This window comes from Haliaeetus albicilla, chromosome 26 (assembly GCF_947461875.1).
Source record: "Haliaeetus albicilla chromosome 26, bHalAlb1.1, whole genome shotgun sequence".
NCBI classification, from domain to species: Eukaryota; Metazoa; Chordata; class Aves; order Accipitriformes; family Accipitridae; genus Haliaeetus; species Haliaeetus albicilla.
In genome coordinates, this window is record NC_091508.1 from 17,715,137 (window position 1) to 17,734,862 (window position 19,726).

Sequence of the window (19,726 nt, forward strand, 5' to 3'; positions counted from 1 at the left end):
GTGTATCGGAACAGAGCAAGGAGCGATTGATTCCCAGGCAACTACTCAGAGACAGACTGGTCACAGGGCGCTTACAGGGGTGTACAGATGCCTGGTCCCGGCACTGCCTTTATGCAGACCCTTCATTAACACTGGCCTGGGTCCTTTGGAAGGGTTTTGCTCATCTTCGTAATTCACAGATCTGGAGACATCAGAACGACCAGTCGAACCAACGCTCAGCATGAGGATCCTCGACACACGCTACAGTTCTCTATTGGTGCTCTCACGGCTCAGAGCTACCTAAAGGACCAGCACCTAAGACAGGATTGCAGCATCACTGCACACTGCAGAGCTCTAAGGCTTCCAGTGAGAGACAAATATCCTGATATTTAAGCTGCATTTTTACCTTGAAAAGCAATTTGCAAACCCACAGAGCGATTCTGACAAGCCTTACTGAAACCACATGTACCGAGTTTGCGAGAAAGATGCTTTTAACCACCTGCCAGCCCTGGGATTCAGGTCAGATGAATCTCCTTTCACTTTATCATCATCATTGCTTAAAAACATTCTACGGGACAAACCGGGTCTCACGTATCCTTGCAGGGACTCGTATGGTTTTCAGAGCATGCAGACAGCAGTGTGTATGAAACCTGATGAGCGCAGCCTGGTATGGCCAGGGGTGCTGTACTGCTGCGGTGGGCTTCCTCTCTTCTCAGTAAAATATAAGGCTATTGGGAGAGACCAAAGAGAAAACACAAACACCCTAAGTCTTCTTTAAGCCCTTCTCCAAAAGCTTGCACAGGAACGATTCTGGCTTTGAAACAAGAGGACCGTACCTAGCACTTCCCGCTCTCTCTTATTACATTTTCTGGGTTAACATTTTAATGCGGATTGCTCTCGGTGGAGCGTAGCAACCAATTAACCCAGGGACTAATTCAAAAAATGTATTTGTTTCCAAGCAGACATTAAAAACTTCATAAGAAGGTAACAAATACACAAGAAAGGGAAGAGAACTAAAAGGCTTTGGTTAGAAAATTAAAGTTGTTTGCCATGGCTTGATGGCTTAATCAGTCGATCAATATTGTTCACAGGGCAGGCAGGGAGGGAGCCATGAGCTGTGATGAAAAATGCATGAGGGGACAAGGGAGACCTGGGAGTAGAAAATTAAAAAGTGAGCCTGTTACATTTGTCCAATATTGGCAGAGAAATTAAAGTGGTTTGGGGAGGGGTGCTGGGCGGGAAGAGGGGAGTCAGCTGCAATATGCACTGCATATCTGCTGCGGGTTCCCTTCACGAGAGAAACTTTCACATTAATTAAGTTGCTTTCTTAGCGAAAAGATGGATTTTGTAACCTTTAGCACTTGCAAGCGCCACAAGCACAGTAGGTGGGGTTTGCACACGGGAAAATAAAACGGGATTTCTTCACATCAGGGATGCAGTAGAAGGCTGCCTGCTCTGATTAGGGTAAGCGATACCAAGATGATGCCAACCAGGGCGAGGCAATGCACTTTTCCTGCACTATTGGGTGAGATTAATGTATCATTGTGCTATAAACAACATCGCTGGAACGATGCAGCTCTGTAACACACAACCTGAGCCACTAAAACAGCACTGTTGTTTCTGCATGTAGATTAGTTTCCTTTTCTCTCTCTCTGTTAATAACAATTTGGCTGCTACTGATTCTGCAGTTGTGCTTGCCTTGCAGAAATAACTATCAGGAGAAATGCAGTTCTAGAAGATGTTTTAGAAGAGGTGAGAGCCAACCATTCTTCAGGGATCACAGTCCTTGCTGTTTGCCTTGAAGATCTGAGCGGTTTAAAAACCTGCAACAAACTCTAATGATAAAAGCAGTAAGGTTGCTCATCCTGCAATTAAACTGCTTTTTGCCACCCATCCCCTTTAACTAACGGTGGAAAAGAAAAATAATCATGTCCAGTATCCAAGCTACAAAGCTGAGGAAGAACACCAACATGCTGTATTGTGAGAATGGTTTTTTGGTTACAATCTCCCAGTTTCTACTCCTCGCGCATTCAGAACTCAGAGCGAGCTTCTGCTTGCCTTGGAAATCCACATCTCGGTGATAATCGGGCACTGGCCACCCAGCATTCAGACTTCAGGACAATTAGCAGAGACGAGCACATACTGCATCCAAACTGCTGAAATTCATAAGCTTTAGAAGCATTCAGACAGTTGAATTCCACTCCCCCAAATGGAAATATTCCAATCTGTCACAGTTAAATGCTTTCAGGGATAAAAATCACTGTTTCTCCCTAGAAAGAGATAAGATTCCCTCCTACGGCAGTTTTCTGGGGGAAGGAACGTGACAAACAGGTTTGCGTTGCACTTCTCTAAGACAATTATTTTTGTACTGAGGTACCTACAGTGAATTTTATGATTCTCCATCAGGCTTGCCAATTACAGGTTTAAAATTTCAGGCTCAATTAACACACAGACCAGCTGATGCTGTTTTCTGCAACTAATTATCTCCAAGTGCCAAGACATGATTCCATTATAGTACTTTTGTGAACTTCAGGATTTGCTTTCTCCACCATTATTTAAGTATAAACAGAATGGAGCAGACAGCGGTGCCTAAAGCAGGCTGGATACTATATTATGACCTTTTTAGTAACAACAAAAAAAAATGCTTACACTATCACAAACCCAGGCCTTCTAATTAGCGCAGTAACAGGACGGATAGCAGAGCCGCTTATTTACGAGGCTCGCTCTCACTGTTCTGTCTTGGGTGATCTTTGTACCGAGAAGGCTACTTGGGTCAAATAATAGCACAAAAAGTTTTCATTAGGTAATTCAACTGCAGCTGGATTTGAAATGGCCATTATCCCACTGCTATGGCCATGTTTCTGTTTGGTGTTTGGGAATAATAATTTAAAAAAAAAGTTGGGAAAAAAAAAGAATCAGATCTCACCAATGTCCTCAAACAAATACATGCTCATTCTTCATACACAATGTTGTGCCTCCAAAGGAAGTCATAAATGCCTATTTTCTTTCAAGTTCCTCTCTCTTCTATACAAGCCAATCTTGCACGGATTTCTATACCTAGAAAGCTGAAATTCCCACATCACATGCTGTCCTCACAGGAAGGAGCTGTTATCTTTGCGAGCTTGGTCTTTTATGTTACCAGCAAACACAGTTAATTTAGTACCACTCAAGTACAAGGTGATACTCAAGTTTCTTCATTTTTTCAGTCTCCACAGCTATGAAACAGGCTGTTTCATAAATGCTGTAGGTTCAAATTAAATTAAACAATTGTTTTAAAATCTTTGAACACCTTATTTTGATCAACTGCCCTTCCTGCCCTGTTTTTGTGTCCCCCCCATCCCCTTCTTTTTATTAAATGCGATTAAATTCACTCAACATTCCTTGCTGAAAACCAAACCAAACTTTGCCACCACCAAAGCCTTCGAGGGGTGTCTTTTCTTTCTGCAACAGAAACTTTTCACACAGGCAGAGGGAACCTCAAAAATTAGTCTGCAGCACTATACCTCAATGTCAATTTATTTGAAAATTAACTGGGCGACAAAGCTTCTCCAGGCCTCCCCTTACCAGCTCCCAAAAGCAACCTTATTACCCAAACCTTTGTGGCTTTTAAAGGAAACAAGGGTGCGCTAGTGGGAATGACAGTAGAATTAATCAAATTGGCTATCAGGAGATGACAGATGAAATGTACAGTCCTCAAGAAAATACCAGAGAAGACACTTAAGCCGCTACAGCCCCAGGCCAGTGAGTATTCAGCTGGGACGCGACCAGGGACCTTCCCGGTCTTTGGGTAAAGGAAAAATGGCTGAGGCTTGTAGGAGCTGAATACTCCCAACCATTCCAAGGGCAATGATTACGGGGAGGGATCTTACTCTTCACTGGTATGTTGCATGTAAATGTTAAATTATTTAGGAAACATGCTGTATGTGTCTGTGCTGCAGCAGCTGTGCTTTAGGGGCTGAATTATTTTACTACTTTCAGTTCTGAAACATGACAAATCATACGCACTGTCACTGCTCATCACAAGCTTTCTAACCACTTAATACATGCAGATTTTGCTAACATTTTTCATTACAATTTTAGTAAAGGGAAACATCTGTTTCCCCCGCCTTAGAAAGTATACTGCATCTTCCAAGCTGCCACATGCCTTTGAAATTCCATGTTTAATCAACACCGTAATCTCTTCCACAAAAAACCACCAGCGCTCAGATAAGCAGCCTTACAACAACAACAACAATCCCCCCCTCATACCAGCATGAATGTTTTAACATTTCCAGTTTTCTAAAGAAAAGAGCAGTGTTGAAAAATCCACACCAAAACCAAGGATTTTGCTGATCACATAATGAAATAAATAGTACAAATTCTGGAATACAAAATTTATTTAAGTTTATAAAAGTCTTCAACATTGCAAATTCTGTCACAAAACAAACTGTACACAGATATTTTCATTAAGGTTTAGAATAATGATTATTACTGCCAGATCTCCCCAGACATACCATTTCAGCTCAGTAGCGTCAAGCGATCACGCACAGCTTCTTACCATCTTTTTCAAAACACATTAGTCTCACAAATGCCTTAGAGACTGATGGCTTTTGAAGAGTCAAATGTATTAGTGCAACCTCACTACTTAGTACAGGATGAAAGGTTCAGAAATGGAACCACCTATTAAACCATCAGCTCTCTTCCAAGCCCGACAGATTGTTCCCTCCTCGTGTTATCAATGGCTGGGTTACTATTGCCTGCAAGTGTCATGAAAAGCTTCAAGTGTTCGGAAATCCCTCCATGTGGGTGGCAGGCCATCCTGCAGAAACTTTCCGCAGCGCTGGCACGGAGCCTGGAACAGCTTTATGTAACTTCTTAACCAGGTCTAAAAGGAAAAGGGAGAGAAATTAAGAAAACTGGATACGGACGTTCCCCTTTGTCATCACTCTTGTCAAACAGTGATAGCAAGGACAGAGAATGTACTTTGGTGAGGCCCCGTGAGGTACACAGTGGTTTTATAAACAGAAACATGCCGAAGATTACAAGGTCACTCTATAGCTGAATTCCCACTTGATTAATCGTCTTTTGCTTTTTTTAGTCACTTAAGCAAATTTGTTAATAGAAATTCATGCACTCTGAGCAGGAGGTATTTGCAGTTAGAGAATCATGACGGAAAGCAAGTATTGTAACACTGCTCATATTTTTACTGGAATGTAATTGTTCTTGATGGGTACCTTCTTCAACCAAATATTGGTTTCTCTTCCTATGATCATCTATCACACCCCTGCTGCAATCATACTGCAACGGTCTGAACTCTTCATAGCTGAAGATATAAGGACTTTCACAGCAAGCTAACTAACTTCCTCTCTAATGCGATTTTAAGATCAATACTCCTTGGTCATAAAAATACTGTACCATTTTAAATCTGATTACACTGATAAATATATATATATAAAGGCTACTGCTGAACAACACAGAGTAAGTTCAGGTGTTCCTAGGTAAAGTTCCTGCCTCTAAACTGGATTGTTCCCATCATCATACATAGCAATGGGCATTACATAACTCAATTCCCAACTCAAGGAGATACGCAACTAAAGAACACCTAGACCAGCAGATTTATACTGTGAAGGATGCACATGAATCTTGTCATTTAAAGTTCTATTGAATTACATCGATAAGAGAAAATTGTTCTCTGAAGAAGAGGTCAGCCGAGTTCATTGAAACAAATCCTTCCATCTTCATCAGAGCCTTCTCTATAGCAACCAAACCTTTGGCCGTCAATAACTCTCCTCCAAAAGAACTAGATCTCTGGGTTTAGCAGTAAATATGGGGACAAGGGCAACAGAACACAACAAGTAAATTGCTGTTATTTACTTCAGCTTGGATGGGCTTTGCTTGCACTACAGAGAAATCAAATTTTCTGAACTATAATACAAAAATAGGTAAATGAAGTTAAATTGTGCACTTGAGACATCTGTTGAAAGAAAAAAAAAAAAAAAAAAAAAAAAAGGCAAAAAAGGCATTCTTCATTCCCAACAGAAAATTAGGGCTTCACTACATCCTGTCATGTGGATTGCACAACTGACATGTGAAAGGACCAAACATATTGACGTTCATGGTGTACATCTGGTTTTGCTTTGTTAAAAGTTTTAGTAGTGTTTTATCAAATCAATAAGGCAGGTCCATGGCTTAAACAAACTACCCATTCTATTAAACATTCATTTTCAGAAACATGTTGAAACATGGATTTGATGAGTGAAGAGTTGCTTTCACCTTTCAAAACCTATTATTTTAAGATGCACTCCAAGAGAAGAGACCTTTGCAAATCTCTCACTTTAGTGGCCTTTTTATTAAATAAACAAACCAGCACAGCAGGTAAGGGAGTCTGACTGATCTGAAATTACACAGTGGAAATTAAAGACATAAAAGACCAAATGCTACTGTACACACCTAAAGATTGTGAATGGCAAATTTAGATGTTTGTTTTTAAAAGTCTCAGTTACATTGCTCCAGGTGAAGGGGTAACGTAATGGAACTTAAGTGAAGGAAAAAGTCTGAAGAGCAGAGAAAACTCTCCCAAAAGCCTCCTTTGGGAGACTGCAGCAGACAGAACAGCAATAGTCTCCACTGCCAAAATTCATCTTGGTAGAAGGAATTCTGAATCATAATCAGAGAGTCAGAACAAGGTTTAACAGGGCTGCTTGTATTCAAGTTTATTTCACAAAATTCTAAATACAAGCAGAATTAAAGGTGATAAACTTAAATCTGCATATCAAGGTAGAGCAGTACTTGATTAATTTTACTCCGTAAGAAACCAGCAGAATACTTCAGTGAGCATTTCCTTGATTCCCCAAACCACCTGCTGTTGTGCTGGGCAAGTACATGCAATTCCTTAGGAACAACCTTGGGGCTGAAAGTGGATACAGCAAAATGGACTCTTTCCGATCACATTCCCCCCGCTCATCATACTCCAAATAACGCACATCACTTCCCATACCGGACAACCTGACAAGCAAGCTGCCTCAGCTGGAACACACTACCTGGGAGTTTCCTCTTACTGGGGAACTTCCAGTGGAGCAGACTTTCTACATATGGAACTCAACTCCTTGTGCAGTATGAACAGTGTGGAAGGGCTGGGCCATAGCAAAGATATTGGTTCAGAGAGTTTTTCCTACTGCCTTTGGAGATGACCCAGAGTAGCTTTGCAAATAGGAATCATCAAGCTAATACTGAGATCTCTGACAGAAGAACCGTATACAGCTCAGTCTTCCAACACCAATTATCCCAGGGTAATGAGAATGAGTTCTTCATCCTAGTCCAGGTATCAGATACAAAGAATTACAGTCTTTCTCTACTGCCTAGCTTCTTTAAAGCTGGGAAATTACAACTGCATCAGAACTGCCTAATGTCAATCACTGTAAGCATGCTGAAGTCTATCTGCAAAAATGTATTTTCCAATACACTTACCATGAAAGATCTGACTACCACATCTGGCATTTGAGGCAGCTGGTAGTGCAACAGAGCAGTGGTCGCATGATCCGTCACCTGTATCAGCCAAAAGGAGAATATACGCTTATTCATTCTGTATTTCAGGCCACGTAGTGTTAATCTGCAGGAAAACAGTATAAATTCCACGGGGAAGTAGCAAACCAAGGATTACATGACTGTGAAGATGTTCTCAAAATAATCTGGGCTAGTTTTTGACAGCTAGCTTCCATTCCCTCTGCCAACTTCGTACAAGAATCAGCTGAAGCAATCATGATAATTAACTTTGTATGCATACAGTAAAATCAAACGCACCTTTGGAAGTTCATAAACATGATAAAAGTTATAGTGTTGGTAAAAGAATCTAGACTGGTAGCTAATGTGAGCCAAGTGATGAGAAAGGTGTCCAGCTCTATGCTGCATGGAACAATACTGAACTAACATGCTTCACTTCCTACTTCGGACTACCAACTCAGCTATAAAAAGGAAAAAAACCCCATCTTCTGTACCATATAAAATAAAAACATCAATTGCAAATAATTTGCCTAACTTTCAAATGTCTACAGCATAACAGCAGAATCTGTGCTTCTGTGATTAAAATCCCATGTATTCTGTGAAATCATAAACAAGCAAAGTCACTAAACAAATCATGTCAGAGGAAAGTACTTTGGTTTTCTCTTTAAATGTTCCCATTTTTTCTTTGGTCTTTTTTTTTTTTTTAGAGAATATATTCCCTTAATCTATGATGATTGACTCAACAAAAGAAAAAACATTGTCAATAATGTAGCTAAATTAAATAGTTATGGAAGACTAACTTATAAGAACAGAGGTTAAGACTTCAAAAAAGAAAAAAAAAAAAAAAAACCCTGAAGTTTTGGGTTTGGTCTGTTTTAGTGAAACCAAACCGAAAACCAAAACACGCCCCCCCCCCGCCCGATAAAATACCCTGAATTGAAACTGTGTCTTTACTAGAAAAAGGAGTACACTCTCTCCATTTTTTAATGGGAAAACTTAAAATATTTAATTCTTGTAGTCCTATTTCAGGTTGCTTACGTTGAACAAACAGGAATTGAGCTCTCAGTTTCATTTCCTCTGAAAACAGGAATCAATTAATATGATTATGGTGTATAAATACTTGCATTAGTAAAAGATTTCTGATAGAAAACTTTCTAATTTCCCAGAGCCATAACAATATCTTACATCTGGGAATTACAGCTAGACAGAATACATATAAAATGTGTATTTATAATAACAAGAATTTAAAAAAAAAAAAAAATCAGGAAGACCAACCAATGCTTTGATAGGGTTTTTTTGCTGGTGTTTTTGGTTTGGGGTTTTTTTTTTTTTTTTAATGATTCTGGAAGGGGGCAGTTTCTGACAGCTGTGATACAATTCACTAACAGTATGCAGCCTGTCGGCTCCCTAAGTTACTAGCACAGTCAACAGCTTACTTTTCTCAGAAGTTCTAGGCTGAATGCAGAAATTCTTGGCAAAATTCTTTGGGCTGGACTATGAAAGAACTCAAGACAACACAACCACGACAGGTCTTTCACATCTTATAACTTGTAAATCTATCAACAGTCCTCATCAGTAATATCAAAGCATCCAACAAACTACATGGTTGTCTAGTTAGTGATTAAATTGTATCTTCTAGTTTTAACATGGAGAATTAGCACTCTTCTCAGGGTTTGTCTATATACTATAGCAAACTTTGAGTAAGATGAAGTGTGAACTGAAATTACAACTACTATTTCCAGCTAACTCCACTTGGTCCTGATTTGTAGTTAGTCTAATTCAGCAATGTGAATTGTGCTGAAACACTCAAACTTTCACTGGTGGAAGAGAGGCTCATGCTTGAAGCTATTCAGGGAGGTGAATCTGTAAAAGATATATTCCTGAATAAATCCATGTATAGACAGGCTCTAATTCACACCATACAAACTTCCTCCGCAGAACACTACATCAAATTAGTCTGTCCTACACTGAATCCAGTTTTAAGTTACACTACAGTTTTAGAAACAGATTCTGCTCCCCATCATTCATGCACAACTAACTCCAAAAGCAGCTCCATTCAACGTGAATAAGGACATGCGATTCTGACATTTGGAAAGGAAAACTTTTGGGAACACGCACATTCTGGTGAGTTTGCAAAAATATCACAAAATGGACCTCAGCCTGCTTAAGCCATTTATATGTTACCATATAAAAAAAAATTAGAAATAATGTGATTAACAGTGCATTAATAACACAGCACAACTCAAATCAGTCATTTAAGCATCTCATGTAGCGTTCAGAAATGACTGTAACCCAAGCCCTACTAGCTATGTGAATTTTTTTCTTTTATGATAGTGCTTTTATAGGATAGTACCAGACATGTCAAAGAATAGAAAGTTCTGAAGATATTTATGAGCAGCCGCTCTCCTTCTGCTGTATCTCTACTTCTAACAAACTGGGTTGGTTTTTTTTTTGTTTTGTTTTTTTGTTTTTTTTTCCCTGAACAACAAAGTTTTTTTCTCTTGGCACTGAAGAAAGTTGCTTAAAAAAAAATACTGCTATTAACAAATTTAAATTGACTGGCCACTTTAGCAAAGTTGCACATATGCTGTTGCTATTGTAATGTAAAGCTAATGAGATTCCACAGGGAGATAAAAGCCATCCCAGCATTGCTAGAACACTAATAATGTTTTCTGAACAAAAAGGAGGCGATTTCCACCATAAGCAAGTGCAGATAAAGTGATTCCAAGAAGATCAAAGTGGGTGTCAAATCTGAGGAAGAGAAGTAGGGGAATGACCCCCCCCCCCCCAACCCAGCAAAGAACATGATATCAAACAAGAGAAAAGACCTGGACAAATGATAAACTGGCCAGTGCATGGGAATGAAGGAAGAATTACACCCCCCCAGGTTAACAGAGATGATGAGAGAAAACACAAACCAGCCAAGATTAAAAAAGAGGAAAAAAAAAAAAAGAAAAAAAAAGGCGGAGGGGAGATCAATACCCAGCTTTACTAATGGCAATACGATTTCACACCAAAGCAAAGCAAAACAAACTGCATATGCCCCAGCTCACTTAAGGGACACACTTTTTCTTCCAGCCAAGTTGGAATCACAAACTAATTTATTCTGGGTGTAGGATGACATTTTGTACATTTCAGGGTTTTATTTTATTAACTTCACTTTTATTGCTCTACCTTACCTACTGCTATCAAAGTTATCAGTCACTTTCTAATTTCTCTACCTCTTTCTATACAGCAACATATTCAGAAGAGCACACATTGATTGGGATAGCTGTTGCTCTGGACCTTGAGATAGATTTTTCAAGAGATCTTGCAGAAAAGCTCAATATTTCACAATTCATATATTGAAAAGCGCTTGGAATTTTTGTTCAAAAAAAAAAAAAAAGGCAAGACAAGGCAATCTCCTGAAGCACAATTTTGCTAAATAAAATAGCTATTGTTTAACTAAGCACTTTGAGACAGAGCAAAAGAGACTTCAGTAACATGGGGAAAAAAAAATTCTGGCAGTGACTCACTTTGAACAAGAAAACTTCCCTTCTTGTTAATAGTTAATTATATCGCCTGAGATTTTTTTTTTCTCCTTTTCACTTCCAAATTCAAGTTGACCATAACCACGTACTACTAAAATGCATCTCTGCTCCCTTGTCTAGGGCACTGCATACACCAGGAATGCAAAACAGACTTGATACTGGATCAAACCTAATCTTCATCGTGACTCTGTGCAAATTAAATCCTACGTACTTGTCGCTTTTGGTGAACAACCAGGCCCCAGCAAGTGAGCAGGGCTGTCTGGGTACCAGCCTGCTGCAAGAAACGACCTGCTGAGCCCACACGGTTGCTCTGCTCTGCAGCAGAGTGGGGAGACCTGGACTCCCGACTTCCCTCTCGCCGCCGACGGCTCAGCTTGTCTGCTGGGTAAAGTTATAAATAGCTCATGAGACCAAGACCCAGCGATGAGCAGAAAACAAAATCCCTGTTATTTGTCTCAACCGAGCCAACACCAGTCATTTCTAGAGCATTTCTGTACCCACTTGATAGTACTGCTCTGCTGAAATGTGCTTTCCAAAGTGACATATCCAAAAAAAGGCATTATTGGGCCTTGATGACAATTTTTAGTCACATAGCATCCCAAAGCTGAAAAGTCATTAAAAAAAAAAATAAATAAAAGCATTCTACAATTCACAGTTTGAGAAAGCTAAACAAGTGCTTCCTCTAACTGGAATAAGAAGCACAAAAACAAAGGCCTATGGTATAGTTTTGCTCCACCATAGACTAGGTATGTTCCATAGATGTATGAACCTACACCTGGCATAAACACGAAAACATAAAAATACAAATGTCACATGACTAAATTACACAAACTGTCTCTCTCTTCTAGTATTTTATCTCACCGCCAGTAAATATGCTTTTCAAAAGTAGGTGTAAAACTTCCTTTAAGAGTCATAACTTTCCTTGCCACTTACTTATTGGTTTATTCCCTCAAGTATGGCACCGACAACTCCATCTAATATAAAGGGATTCTCTAAATCCCCTGTAAGGTTTTTAATTCTTTTTTTAAACCCTGCTAAGTTCATGGCCTTAACAGTAGCCTCTAGCAATGAGTTCTGGAGGATGATCACAGCACTAAAAGAAAAAGAAAAAAAAAAGGAAAGTTATTTTATTAGTGTTTAGACCTTTTATAGTGTGGAAAAACTGCATGAGTGCCTCTGTTCATTTCCAAGGATTGTCATTACTCAATCTTCTCTCCAGGACCACGTTTGAGTCTCTCTGGAGGAAATCTGGTGCAGAGAACCTGGTGCCCGAGAGGCGCTCGGAAGGATGATGGATGGTACCTCTACGAACAGGCACTGATGAACTCCACAGAAATCCTTTACACACCCTTCCCCGCTCCCAATTCAGTAAAGCACTACCAGACTTTTCTGAAGCGTAGGATTTATCACTTGTTTTCAGAGCTCACAGAGTGTTTAGGTTTTTATTTCGTTTGTTCTGCTTATTTGGACTGGGTCATAGAGATTTTATTTCACCTAAGGAGGTCTTTGAACAGCACCAAGTACTGATCATGCACAGGAGCAATCATGCAGGTGACCCTGGAACAGTCCGTCTCCTCTCCTTGAACAGACATCATCAATAGCCCAGTATTTGTCTCATGCATGCATTCATCCCGCATGTGATTTTATTCTGAGATTATTGACAAGAATACATCTTCATACATTACAATACTTATGTGCCCTTGTAGTGGTGAAAATTGTGCTCCCGAGTTCTATCACTTTGGGATTACACCGCTCACAAAGAGCTGGATAGGCACAAACAGCTTCTCAAAGTTTAGGTTAAAACGTGCTTTGGGAGGAAGCATATCAAGCCAAAACAAGAACAGTTTGTGGCATGCTGAAATTGACAGACCATTTAGGTGAAAATAAGAACGGGACTCCAAGATCAGAATGACATACACGGGTTTAAGTCCTATGCATGTGACTTGAACAGCCAGACTGATCATATTACACAGCAAAACCAGCTATGCTGCTCTTAACTAAGCAGCTTGATAAATGAAACAGTTCATGTTTGACACCACCTCCCATTTTGATCCACTCACAGCAGATCCACTATTCTATATTTTTGCCTCTTTTTTGAATGCAAAGCTATGAATATTGCACCAATCTCTACAATACATATTTTTCTAATCCTCTACACAATGACCTGGCATATTATGCAGCCCTCATGTACACTCTTCTTCCCATCAAGATTTAAGCCCCGAAATATTTCCTTATTTCCTGTTTTGTTCCTCCTCTTGCACTAGTGGATCAAGAGATGCAAGGTGTTAAAATAAGGAGGTTTAAGATCAAAACAGTTGCCGCTCCTGTGGAGTTTAAATGTCAGACCAACATGGAAGTCTGAAAAACCTTTTCTCTGCTCCTCATGCTTTTGCCCTTTCAGCCTTCCCTCTCTTATTTCCCAGGTCCATTCTCTGAATCTAACCCTGCTGGTGGATTCAATGCCTATAAAGCTTATTCACCCCAGGACCAGATTCAAGGAGTCTCCAGGGAACTTAGAAAATGACTGTACGCTTTAACAGTAATGGGCCCTCCGGGAGCCATCCCCCATCAAATTATACACACTTGGGTATCCTGCCTAATAAGGAGAGAGAAAAGGCTTGCTGACACAGCCAACGTTTGCAAACAAAGAGTCAGGACAAATTTAGCTTCGTTTGACAGGGTTGAATTGAAGATCAGAGGTCTCTGGTCCTTAACCTAGAAAGTCATGCTGCAACCCTGAGAGAATTTGACAAGCCTGCAGCTACCCCAGACAGGTATCTTGTGAGCTCCAGATGTTGTTATAATATCACTGAAGACAGAGTTTGAGAATTTGGTCCAGCTTTTAAAGAGAAACGGCCCTGCCCTTCATAGGGATGACTGATTTTACAGCGTTAAAGGCGGCAGAGCTGAAAGGGCTACCCAGCCTCCTCGGTGGGAGCGGTTACTCATCCGTATTTTCCCTTCTCAGCACAGCACTTCCACATCGCCATGAGAAACACATTTCAAGAACATTCAGATGTGCTCTGACACATTTACTGATGATTTTTTAATGGCACGAAAACATTTGTTCTAAAGATCCTGCGGTACAGATCCTACACTAGTAAGAGAGTTTAATAGTTTCTCTAACACTATTTTATCTATTTCCTTCATTTTGCTACTGCTAAATCACTAGTCCTGTGTCCTGGTTTCAGCTGGGATAGAGTTAATTTTCTTCCTAGTAGCTGGTACAGTGCTCTGTTTTGAGTTCAGTATGCGAAGAATGTTGATAACACTGATGTTTTCAGCTGTTGCTAAGTAATGTTTAGACTAAGTCAAGGAATTTTCAGCTTCTCAAGCCCAGCCAGTGAGAAAGCTGGAGGGGCACAAGAAGTTGGCACAGGACACAGCCAGGGCAGCTGACCCAAACTGGCCAACGGGGTATTCCATACCATGGGACGTCATGCCCAGTATATAAACTGGGGGGAGTCGGCCTGGGAGGGATCGCCGCCTGGGGACTAACTGGGTGTCGATCGGTGGGTGGTGAGCAATTGCACTGCGCATCATTTGTACATTCCAATCCTTTTATTATTACTGTTGTCATTTTATTAGTATTACCATTATTAGTTCCTTCCTTTCTGTTCTATTAAACTGTTCTTATCTCAACCCACGAGTTTTACTTCTTTTCCCAATTTTCTCCCCCATCCCACTGGCTGGGGGGGGAGCGAGTGAGCAGCTGTGTGGTGCTTAGTTGCTGGCTGGGGTCAAACCACGACATCCTGAGTATTATAAACGGATACAAGTGCAGCTTCAGAGAATAAAGAGAAAATCAAACAAAGCACTACAGAGACAAAACTTACTATGCTGAACCACAGCATTTTCTATCATCTGTTTGAAAACCTGACTTAGGTCCTAGCCTTAACTTCTTTAACTATCAGCTCAATAGTACAGAATCTATTGATTAGAAAGTACCATCACCTCGCATTTTTATCACATTTTTCATGCAAGAATCTGAGAGCACTATGCAACCAATTCAGCAATAGCTCTTGTGAAGTCAGCAAGTATTACCCCGCCTAAGGGATACAGAAAACCGATCCAAAGAGAGGTTAAGTTGCCCAAGGTAACACAGTGACAGAGCTGGGAACAAAATGTATAAAAACACTATTAAAAAAATGCAGGCAGCTGTTCAACTGGTTACAGGCAACCCTTTCTCCTGCAGTCTTTTCTTTCTGGTTGTTGGGGTTTTTTGTTGGTTTTTTTTGTTGTTTTGTTTTTGTTTTTGTTTTTTTTTTAAGGAATACCAAACGTATTATTATTTACCAAGAGAGAACTGGACAACAGGAACTTAATATTCAGGTCACATTATACTATTTTAGAGAATTAGGAAGAGAATAAAGATTCTTATTTATTCATAATGCAGCCACCCAAGCAGCAGTAAGAGGGGCATTTCATGTTTCCTCACATTCCCTTCCTTTCACTTTTGGTCTGAAGGCCAACACCTGGACCTCAAGAGAAATTTACTCTACGTATTTATGCTCCCCAAGTCCTTAACTTTGACTCCTAAGCAAACCTGTACATGTACTCTGCTCTGTTACCTTGCATATAGGCAATTAATATTATATAATCAAATCACCAAATTTGTTATCATTTAGCACAAATGATGGCAATATGATCTAACCTTCCAAGATATTCTAAACCAAAACATCCAGGAAGGCAACCTTATGCCCAAATGAGCTTAGAACCTAACACACATATGGGGAAATTGAGATGGTGCACTTAATTACAGAACCTTAAATGTACTCCACTGCAAAAGTTACTTAAAAGCATACTCACAAACAAGTTACTAAGATTTACGCTGGTTTACTTCCTACTATATTACCCTACGTGACACTAAATATTTTTGGGGAGTGAGAAAAAAAGGAAGAATATTTAATCCACTAATCCCTGGGGTAAAGAATCAACTGCAGCAAAATTTTGCTTTAATGCTAGGCAGAGAGGGAGAGCAACCAATCTCCCCAAAAGCAGTTCTTTGATCTCTAGCAGGTTAATACCACAGGTCAAACATCTTCCCTTCTGACTGCATCTGAAATCTTGGAAGGAAGATGCACAAATACAGCCAATATGCCATACTTTTGACCCTGGTTTTATGCCCTTTTGAGTCCCTGACCCCTATTTGTTACACAAACTACAGAAGTAGATGAAAGGAAGCTAGCACGCTAGCTGGAGACTCAAGCTCCTTGAACTGTGGCTTGAAGGTAAGGAAACCGGAATTTAAACCCAGATCAATCTGAACTTACAGCATTTTGACAAGAGGCTTTCAAAGAGAAATCTTCTCTTCCCTGCCTGGAAAATAGCGAGGTATAGATCCTTTTGAAATACACTTTAACCTTCTTAGTAGTTTTATACTTACTGCTCCCATTCTCTCATCGGTCTTTTCTTACTTTCTGGAATGGCATTAATTTCAGTTAAGTTATTCCTTTTGCTTACACCAACATGGGAAGAGAAGCAGGCAAAATAACATCATGGAATAAATTTCCAAACTCATTTTGGAAAGTGAGTTCTACTGATTTATTAAACTCAAGCCCTCAGGAGAGGGGTGCAACCAAAAACAATGAAAACAACAAAACAAAATCCAAATGAACCTGAAACAGTCCTTTCTCCCCCAAAAGATATTAACTAAAAAAAGTGTGCTTGAAGATTCCTCATGAAATTTTAAGGCTAGAGTAGTATAATCTCCAATTTCCTATTCCAAACCATGAACTGGAACTATGATGGGAAATAAATCCAAATTAAGTAACAGCAGAAGTGATCTCCTTTTCTACTCACAGTTTTCTATTGTTACAGATTATTGTTTGTTATTTGCAAGTTGTGATGACAAAGAAATACATTCTGAATTATTTTACTTAAGGGCCTAGATATTTAAAATAAATTCCGCATATCTCCTATACACATTAGGTAGAGAGAAATGATGAGACTTACCTTCTGAAAAACTTGATAGTTGGATTTAGACCATATATCAAGCTACAGTAGGGGGAGGGAAAAAAAAAAAAAAAAAAAAGAGTTATATATTACCACACATAAAGAAGCAGCTTTACAGAGAAAAAGAAGCTAAGCAGCTGTTCAAATTAAAAGAACAGGCAAATGGATCTATGGAGACATATTTCTCAGTTCACTATTTTGAACCACTGCCTTTACCTGTTGCAATCCAAGAAAGGGAATTAATGATATAAGATTTCCTTTGTATTGCAATGGAGAATGAACATAGTTCATCACAGTTTCAAAGAAAAAAAAAAAAAATACATATATATATACACAAGACCTGTTGAATTAATGTGTTCTCTTTACAAACAGCAAAATCTTCATTTGTATGCAAATATTAATCAGCTTCAGTCTGTTCCTAAAATGAGGGCATTTTTACTAAGTTTATGCTTGTCTTGTGTCTGAATAAGTGATTCAGTTACAAACGACACACGGAACGTTTAGCTGAATTAATCCAAAACACTGGTCTACTGGGGCTAAATAAAACATCCCTTAGGAAACTGCATTTACATTTGCAGACAAAAATCACACTAAAAGAGACTGAAGGTTGTAGATAACTGCACACATCCATGATGTAAACATGTGCTCAGCGATGTACAAACTAAAAGAACAAAATTGAAACCAGTTTTATTAGCCCTGGAACCCAGAAGGTAAGGCTGTCCTTATTAAACAACCAAATGGTTCACATGTTAAACAATTTCAACTGACATGCTAATGCTTTTTCAGCCCAGCCCTGTGGAATATCTTGTACTCTGTCAAGGAAAAGCAGCAGGGAAAAACAAGAGAAATTTCCATCAATCCCAGATTTGCAAATCACTTTTTTTCTACAGATCCCATTGTACTTAACAATTCCATATGCATAAAACTTGTCACAGGAAAGGTGCCTGATGCAGCATTAACCTCAGGAATCTTAGTCTAGACAGAAGAAAATAATTTTTTCAGTTAATTTATGAAGCAGGGGTAGCTCCTCTAGTGCTTGGTAACATGGTTGACACATGTTTTCCCACAATGGGGGTTTATCTCCTTTACTATAAGGTACAATTGATTATTTTAATTCTGTCTTATATGCCCGTAAGTCCTAGCTGAAATTACAAGTCTTTTAAAAGGCACAAAAAGAGTCTGAAATGAAGTCATATGAAGTGAGTAAAACACACTAGAGGGGGGGTGAAGGAGGAGAAGGGGACAGACGCTGAACCCAAGTAATTAACTCACGTTGCTAAAAATGTTCAGAATGCTAAAAGTTCCCATTCTTTTAAGAGTAACACTGTTAAGTGGCCCACTTCTAAATACTGGTACAGAAGCGACTCTTGAATCCCCAATTCTCAGTCTGGACAGGACGGGATGTTAAAGACTTTAAATATCACTTCAGGATAGATGTTTCATGGCTTAGTACCGCTGACCTTGCCGTGAGACAAAAGGCAGCTGATGTCTCAATGCCTTCTCCAGGTTAGATGAAGACAGAAGTACCCTGAGGCATGTACCTACAAACCTTTTTACATTTACTGGCTCTTACGGTAGGATCAAGAACCTGTGTGAACACCAGCAACACTCATATGCTAGAGTCCACAAGCAACGGTTCAGCCTGGACTTGGACCTGAGCTTGATTTACACTGTAATAACAGACCTGTGCCTGTTGGGAAGGAATCATTGCATTTCCGTATTAGAAAAGTCTACATTTGAAAATAAAAAAAATAATGCATATTTTAAAAAAGCTATTTTCATGTAATTTAAGGCTTTCTTTGACTGCAGAGTTGGAATGCATATATGGTTTTGCTAATCTCTAGTGATCAAACCAAGTATGTGATCTTCTCTAGTTAGATTTAAGATTTGAAAAAAAAAAATCCACTTCAGATGCTGCATTAAGATGAATCCAACAGGTTCTGAATGTTCATTAGTTGGCATGAAGACTGAAGAGCTGAAAAAGTAATGAATGTCTGTCTTACAGACATGATGTTATCCAAGAAAAAAAAAAAAAAAAAAAAAAAAAAAGCAAAAGCTACCAAAACCCCCAAACCACATGCATACATCCTAAATGACTGCCCACCTTTCCCCCTGAAACAGAGGATTAAGGCAGAGGCGGATTAAAGAATGCATCGTTATAGGTCTATTATTCTTCAACTTTTCACTTTCAATCAAGACACACATTTGTAACTAAAAAACTGCTGAAAGCACAATTTCAGGGCATCCTCTGCATGTGAATTAAACTGGGACTTTTTTTCCCAATGCCCCACTCTCCCCACCCACCCCCAGCATAAGTAACAAGAGGCCATTTTCTGAAGGTCGTCTGAACGATTTCAAAGGCGATAACAAATCAGAATGTTCCCTGCATCTAATATCAAACAGGTCCAGTGCCAACACTTATTAGAGAAATCGAATTCAACCCCCCCTTCACCGAAACACACACACATCCAGCTTTGAAGTGGAAAGAACGCAGGGATCAGAAATTACCCGAGAGACAGCTCTGCCTGTCTTTGAAGCTTTCCTTTGATACTACTATTTCTTTTCCTCTCTTACCCTAGGAGGCTAAAAGCTGCCTTTTCTTATTGATATGGGGTAATTAATGAAGCCGTAGCATTAACATAACCCAAGTTCCTTAACATGATAATTCAACAGAGACACTTACGTTTCTTTAGTTAAGATTAACGGATGCAAAAATAGGAATTTGGCTAGGCAGCAATGTTAAGTACCCACTCTAAATACGCCCTGTCAAGGTGGTTCTTGGT

General features: G+C 39.5%; 1 protein-coding gene across 1 annotated transcript in view; it reads right to left on the reverse strand.

Moving 5' to 3' along the window:
- Positions 1-4,337: 4,337 nt before the first annotated feature.
- The window catches only part of MED27 (mediator complex subunit 27), a 96,015-nt gene continuing 80,626 nt past the window's right edge, over positions 4,338-19,726 (reverse strand). Inside the window, exons 6-8 of the mRNA XM_069770763.1 lie at positions 16,944-16,985; positions 7,426-7,503; positions 4,338-4,843 (exon numbers count right to left, since the gene is read on the reverse strand). Coding sequence (XP_069626864.1) covers positions 4,709-4,843; positions 7,426-7,503; positions 16,944-16,985 — 255 coding nt within the window. The 3' untranslated portion in view covers positions 4,338-4,708. The remainder of the gene's footprint in view (positions 4,844-7,425; positions 7,504-16,943; positions 16,986-19,726) is intronic.